The sequence below is a fragment of the Polyodon spathula genome, unplaced genomic scaffold, assembly GCF_017654505.1.
Source record: "Polyodon spathula isolate WHYD16114869_AA unplaced genomic scaffold, ASM1765450v1 scaffolds_2682, whole genome shotgun sequence".
Classification (NCBI taxonomy): Eukaryota; Metazoa; Chordata; class Actinopteri; order Acipenseriformes; family Polyodontidae; genus Polyodon; species Polyodon spathula.
The window spans coordinates 1-7,550 of NW_024474150.1; the positions used below are offsets into that span (position 1 = coordinate 1).

Here is a 7,550-nt window from a genome sequence, read left to right on the forward strand (position 1 = left end):
AAGAAATGTGTGTTAAATCCACACTGTGCCAGTATATAAAGGGATGTGATCCCATCCCTAATTTGGAAAGATGCTTTTGGGGTGAAAAAAGTTCCATGGCATAGTAAAGAGAAACCAACACCGTTAAAGTGTTCAAATGATATTATTAAAAAAAATGGGGAAAAAATGAAGAAAATAAATGTAGACGTACTGTATGTTAGTAACATACATCCTTTCACTGGGATATAAATACAAAAAATAAATTGCTATACAGGTAAGTACATGCACTTTACATCTAAAAATGAAACTGACAGACAGATGGGTTCCCTCTTACACTCCAGTATATTTTAAGCTCACAAAATTCACATAAGCAGGCAGGTTTATACCTAAAGGGTCTTGTCTGTCGCCTCTCATGTCTCTCTTCTCCCTGAAACGCTCCCACCTGAACCCCTGAGTCAGTTGGCTCTGCTTTTTCAAAACCACTGGTCAAAAAAACAACATGAAATTACTTGATTTTAAAGTAAAAGGGATGCCATTTAACACACACACACACACACATATATATATATATATATATATATATATATATATATATATATATATATATATATATATATATATGGTATCAGATTTCAAGCCAAACCAAACTGTTTCAGCATTCTGTTAGTGAAGTGTCAGTTGTCAGCTAACCTCATATCTCTTTTCTAGTAATGTAAGGTTAATAACAGTGTAATGGTGTCACTGATGTTGACAATTATCAACTGCTGCCTGACACATACCACCTTTGAACTGACATAAAGACATACATCTACCAGCACCTCTCGTACAATGCAATATAAAACGACAGCTGCCACCCCTACTCATTCTGCCATCAGTGCATTAACAGCCCCATGAAAGAAAGTGAAGCTGGAAACATAAAGATTCTACACAAGACAGGTTAACAGGTTACAGATCTGTACAACCTGAACAGACTGAACAGTTAGAAGATGAGGACCAATTATCATCTTCCAGCACCTTATTCCCCAACAGGCTCCAAATGAAGACGTACAAACCTATTTGATTCACAGTAGTTGGCTCCCACAAGTAAAAAACCTGCATATAGGGACTGAGTGTGTGTTACAGTTTAAAGGGTTATGTTTTCATTGGAGCCTAATTACCAGCCTCTATGGCACTTGTTCCTTACCCACCTGGCCCAGGTACGCCTATTACTGGAAGTGGCATATTTTGCTTTTAGCAGCTACATTTGTTATGTAGCACTGTTTCATTCCCAGATGATTTCTGTGTATGCTCTTCATGGTACTGTGACAATGTGTTGGAGATGTTATACTATCAAATTATTTTGTTTGCCCTTTTATAGATTCGGGAACTGAGTAGCTGCTGTACTTTGTGTGACTGTGGATTCATTGGAGTGAAGTTACAGGCAGACCAAATGTTAGCAAACTTAGCTTCAGGAATAAAACATTTGTTTCTGCCAGTTGTTATGAAGAAAACAAAGAGACTGAGCTAGATGAGATCAGGTGGTATACTGGTATAAGAAATACCTGAATTTCATTTCCCCCACAGAATCAAAACTGGTATCATATTTCAAGCGAAGCCAAACTGTTTCAGCATGGTGTTAGTGAACGGTCCATTGTAGATAACCTCATATCTCTTCCTGAAGTAACTTGCTGAAGTAATGTAAGGCCAGTTATACTTACATGTCAATATTTACTGCCTTTTTTGCAGCCGTGGCAAGTTCTTTTCTTAGACTGGCCTCTTTTGCGCTGAAATATTAAGAAAAACTAATTTAAAAAATGTACACAATGAAACTAAGAAGTCAAATGGTAAACTAGGATATAGTTTCTTTTTATTTTCTCTGAAACTGTTAAAACATTTCCTCTTTTATGTGTCCAATGAGGGAAAAGAGAGAAAAAACTAAACCATTCCAAAAAAACCCACAAAATTGAGACACAAAGTTTTAATGAGCATAATGAACCCTAATTATCAAGCTTTAAAGCATGAGTTATTTGCTGGATTTTATTCAGAAAAAAAAAAGAACCCTTATTACTTTGCCGGCATAGCTTAGCGGTTAGACATTGTATACGGATCTGAGTACACTCACCGCGCCCTCCGTTCGTTCTTGTGGTTCATGTTCTCAGCAGCCAGCTCCTTCACTCGAATAAGATCCTCCAGCAGCTCGGAGCCTTGTATTTTTTCCTGCCTATACTTATCATCCATCTCCTGGTGCTGCTGCAGCAGGGTATCATACGCCTGTTTCAAAGCCTGGTTCCCTCCCTCCACCACCTGCATACGGCTTTGCAGGCTCCTCCACTCATCCTCCACCTCTCCCAGCCGCCTCCTCAGCTCAGACAAACTGGCCAAACAAAGCAACAGAAAATCACTGGCAAGGTTAGGCAACAGCTACAGGCAGAGGTTCATAAGTGAGCTCTTATTATCTGGAAGAAAAAAAACCCTCACCTCACAGTAGTGTAACTAATGTCTACTGAATGCGGGGGCTTGAGTACTAAGGTGTTAAAATCTGTCCTCTTATTAGCCCTAGCAATAGTATTATTGTTCTCTTTTTTTCTGTTGAAGAGGGTCTGTTTCTTTGCTTTTATTTTATACTTCAATTTGAAACATGCAGATAAGACAATAAAGTTGCTGCTTCTTCCTGATGCTTAATCTTTTTGTGCGCTGTAGTTTAAACTAGCTGCTGTGTACCCAGTGACCTGATGCAAACACAGCTGAATGTAGCGGTTTATCTAGAGTCGTATTTGACATTTTTTGCATTTCCTGAAAGCAAAAAAGAATATCGGCACAATAAAAGCCTGGCCCAAGTCAATGTAAAATCATTGCTTATCACATCTTTAAAACCAGTTAGCAAATGTGTACGGTATGTCGTGAAATGAAAAATGCTTGGATCAACAGAACATAAATTTACATGTAGAAGTAGTAATTTCACAATTGATGTCAGAACCCTGTTGCCCCAGGTGAGCACGAAAATAGTTCCAGGAATGTAAAAAACAATGACCCCGCCAGGGGCCTCACCTGATATGTTGCTCCTCCAGTACAGTGTCTTTGAGTTTAGCCTTCTGATTCAGTTCCACAATCTGGTAAGCTAACTGGAAGCAGAGTGGATGCATTCTTTACTCTATGTATTTCTGTCTACCTGTCTAAATACATGTTACATACAGTTCCTTACAAAATAGACACAAGGATTTGTGAGTATTTATTTATATACAGTATTTATTGTGATTTTTGTTCTACACAACATTGAAAGTATCTGTTCTCTTCATTGGTCTTTTATTTCCCCTCAATACCTACAGTAATTTGTTTTCACTACTTTGTCACATTTACATTATATCCATCACACAATGGATATGCTGTACATTTAGGGCAAGGTGGTCCCTTTCTTATGACATTGGCAGCTCTACATTTGTATTAACATGTGTTAAATAAAACCACATTTTTGTTGGCAATATTACAGCCTTTATTTGTAGGAAAATGAAAAAAAAAAAAAAAAAGTTGCTAAGCTCTACTTGAAACCTCTTCTAAAAAATATACCATCAAATTTCCAGCCATGAATGCCTGGCAAAATAAAAAAATACAATATTATATCAAAAGAATGTTATTTTGCACACACTCCTTCAGAAGTAAAGTATGCTGATGAAGTACATCGGGTGGTAGTAAAATGATGCATCCATCTCCCGCTAGTGTGTCACTCACTCCAGGAAGGAATTACCAGCAGTCTCATGACAGGATTGAGAAATGATGGCAGGCAATGAGAAACCCCCTCCCCCACCCAGCCCTATTCGCAAACTGTTAACTCATGAGCTACTTAAAAAGCTTTTGAAGTTATTTTTAATCATGTCTTAAACATTGGGCTTGATGCCTTTATGTATTTGTTATTTCTTTTATTTATAAAACGGAAAACTTAAACAACTCAGTAAAACTGATCAAACAGAAAACATGCCTACGATTTCATTACTCTGTTTTAATATCTGCGGAACTTCAAATTCACATATTTCAGCCTATAATGCTGCCTTGCGTATCTAGTATTAAACATGTACAGTAAGTCTTTTAACCCCTGATCTCTAGCTCCATCTGCCAACACATAGACAGTTTGCCAACACAAACATACATGTATCTTGCATAATGTACTCTAATTCCACTGAAATAGATATTGCTTACAGTACCTCTCCCCCAGTCTTCCGAAGCTCTGTCACTATATCCTGATGTCTGGCAAGCATTAGCTCTTTGGAGTCGCATGATATGGTTCTTGGTGGCTGCCTGCTATAAACCAAAAGTTTTGAGTTACTTTTTAACATTATTTGACAAACCAAACACTGTACTGCAGATTGAGTTCCCTCCCTTTGCAACAGCTTTCACTTTTACCATTCCCATCTTCTTTTCACGTGATCTACAAATCAGCATACCAGTATCTGGAGGGATGCCCTGAAAGTCTACCTCGGTTCAGCATTTGTGGCTTTAAAGCAATTTTAAAAAGGAACATTTAAAAACAGGATATGTGGTACTACTATTGGACAAGTGGAATCTCTTTGTCATTTACTTTTTAATAGGATTCCAAATCTGTATTATTTAAGCAAAACTGTACATTGTGTGTACAAGGATCAGTCAGCTTACACAAGTCCTGGATGGGAGTCAGTTTGGAATCTTAATGCAGGTGAATAGCTGAGAGATACCACTTGTCATATAATATTAAGCCGTACAAAAGATGTACAGATGTACAGTATGCTGAACAGTAACTGTTCATCTAATCACTGAATCAGGGAATGGAAAGATAAAATTACCTGTCACCTAGGCCTAGCGCCTCTTTTTGAAAGCCTTGTGTAAACTGAGCTTTCTGGTTGGATCTGTCTAGCAGTTTGATATCTGCAAAAAAAACCAAAAACAGATGGTTACATTAATTTCTGTGTTTAAGTACTTGAGGAATTTTGACCTGTGTCTGCCTGTCTGCAATAGTCTGGCAGAAAACTGGCTTTCTGAGTTCATATCTAACAAAGCTGCTTAGCAGCTATATTGGTATTCATAAAGCAGCTTGGATAAATTAAGTGCTGTGATTGGCTGAACAAGATCACATGACCGTGCTGTAATAATTGTCTTATCGCAGGGCTATGACATCATAGACCAACTTACTTACCTGATCTAATAATATTACTATGCCTTAATAGTAACAATTATCTAAACCGTGTTTCTGTGGGTATAAATGTCAACATGAAACAGCATTTAAATCACTCTGTCTCTGAGGATTACAGAAAAATTGGCAGATATACAGCGGTATTTATTTAGTCAGGGAACAAAACAAAGAAAACTCTGAGGCAAGCAGTAGCAGTAACACCATTCAAAAGCCACTTTATGCATAGTTATCTTAAGATATCAAGAACATACTCTCTAAAAAAAAACACCAGTGGAATCAATATGCTTAGACCATTAAAATACACAGTAATGTGCTTATTACATGACATCGATACAGTATGCATGCTGAGGGAGGGTATTGTCCTGCAGAACATATGCTATAACTTTTTCAGAGCCATTTGCTAGTGCAGTTCTTGCAGTTTAATTTAATTCACGTGTTTGTGTTAGAGCTTGAACCCTGGCCTGTGCCAAATTCAACACCCCAGTGAATACCTAATCTAGACTTGCAGGTTGAAGAAAGTGAAAGTAACAAGGAAAACGTTTGTTTAGGTCAGCGCATTTTGTTTCTTTCTGCTTTTTGTGCCTTTTGTGCTTTTGTACCCTGAGGAACAATACAGCTGCATCTGGAGTCTGCAACAATGTTTGATGCACCTTAATTTATAATGCACACCTATGCAATGACATGTTTATATATATATATATATATATATATATATATATATATATATATATATAATATATATATATATATATATTATCATGGTGATTTGTATTGTTAACAGCAGTGGGTTGATCTGCACATCTCTGTTTAGCAGTGAGTTTAATTGGAAGTATCCAATCACAATAATTTGACAGGCAAATCAATAAACCCTTTGTATTATTACTCGTAGACCTACTATATATATAGTGCCTGTAATTGTTTCATAGTTTGCTTTTTTTGCTGAACAGTTTTTGCTGAACAGTTCTGTAGACTAGAAGAAGTACTGACCAGACATTGACTCTGAACCAGATTAACGTTAATCATTTAAACCTTGCCAAACTACATGTTTATTTCCTAATGTGTCAGTCGATTCGAGGACTGATCTGTTACATTCACACCGTCCATCGCTGAGCTGCAAAAAGTAAAACTGAATGAAAAGATTCGTTGTTTAAACTATGTACAGCAGAAACGTTCATATCTTCAGTTTTAAAAGGTAGTTTAGTCCTAGTCAGAGTACTGTTGTATTACGTTAAAGTACAAAACCTGGGCCAAATCAGTTCTTTTTTTTTTCTTTTTTTTTCTTTTTTGGCTGGTCTATACCTTCGATGCGCAGATGTACAAAATAAGTAATATTAATTAGCATTATATCGAGTAAAACATTTTTAATACAAAAACGCCACAATAGACTGTATTGTCTTAACTACAAATCAACATCTTATTTTGTTTTTAAGATATGAAAAAAAAAAAACATTAAAAAAACAACAACAAAAAAAATGCAACATACACGAGTTTATAACATCCTGGAACATAAACTTCTGAGTCTTGTCCCGATGTCTGAGCTGCAGGACTATGTGACGTTTCCATTTATCCGACGTTTTGTTTAAGTTAAAGCCGACTTTGACAGGACTTGAAGACCGCCCTGAGCTGTCAGTCGCAGCCATATTTAGCCTGGAACTCTGATAACTCACAAATCTGCAACATTGGTACGGGAACTTCCTAATGACGTTGGGAAAAGGGGAATCCCCGGTATATACCAACTAATATCTAGGGGTGTTAAAAAATATAAACTATACCATTTGCGTTTAAAATGTATATATCTGTAGTACAGACTGTTCTACGGCTTATTTTTTGATATTACAACATATTTCCAATGTTTGTATGTGTGGTACAATATGTGGTATATTAATTAATACACGTTTCATATATCGTACATCCCTCTCAAATAAATACGATTTTCTAGAGGCGTGGTCTTTAAAACGAACAAAGCAATCCATGTAAACACAATTAATTGCTTGTGCAGATAAAGGCGTCTGTGAATGATGAATGGGCCCTGTACCCGTTTGTTCTGAGTTGTTGTTTGGTACAGTGCTTCCAGTATTGCTCAAACGCTTTATTTTAAAATGGTTTGGCTATTAAAGTAGTTAGATTACAATAGCCTAGTCTGACTAAATCACTACACCGCCCAATCCAAAAAAGGCCCAGTTGCTTTATCTCAGGATTTTACACCACGATCACATTATCCAACACACATACTGTAAAATACAAACTGGAAGGACGTGAAAAGAATAGTCTGACTAGGACTATGATGCCAACAAAACGTAATCACAGACTATGTGTGTGTACAGAAATGGAAACCCAAATTGACCAATACATTGCATTAGCAGAGCCTGGATATTACACACTATTATCATAATAACTAATAAATGCATGATGCATTTGGTATGGAGAGCATCTT

The 7,550-nt window shown here is 36.8% G+C and overlaps 1 protein-coding gene across 2 annotated transcripts; it reads right to left on the bottom strand.

Moving 5' to 3' along the window:
- Positions 1-249: 249 nt before the first annotated feature.
- Positions 250-6,799, bottom strand: LOC121310855 (autophagy-related protein 16-1-like). 2 transcript variants are annotated; one of them, XM_041243790.1, is made up of 7 exons: positions 6,600-6,799; positions 4,770-4,851; positions 4,155-4,248; positions 3,007-3,080; positions 2,081-2,332; positions 1,677-1,742; positions 250-461 (listed from the first exon to the last, which is right to left on the bottom strand). In XM_041243790.1, the coding sequence occupies exons 1-7, from the start codon at positions 6,754-6,756 to the stop codon at positions 275-277; spliced, it is 912 nt and encodes a 303-aa protein (XP_041099724.1). In that variant the 5' UTR covers positions 6,757-6,799; the 3' UTR covers positions 250-274. The 2 variants fall into 2 exon arrangements, with proteins under 2 accessions (XP_041099724.1, XP_041099723.1); XM_041243789.1 differs by having other exon boundaries at positions 4,155-4,251.
- Between the last annotated feature and the right edge of the window lie 751 nt (positions 6,800-7,550).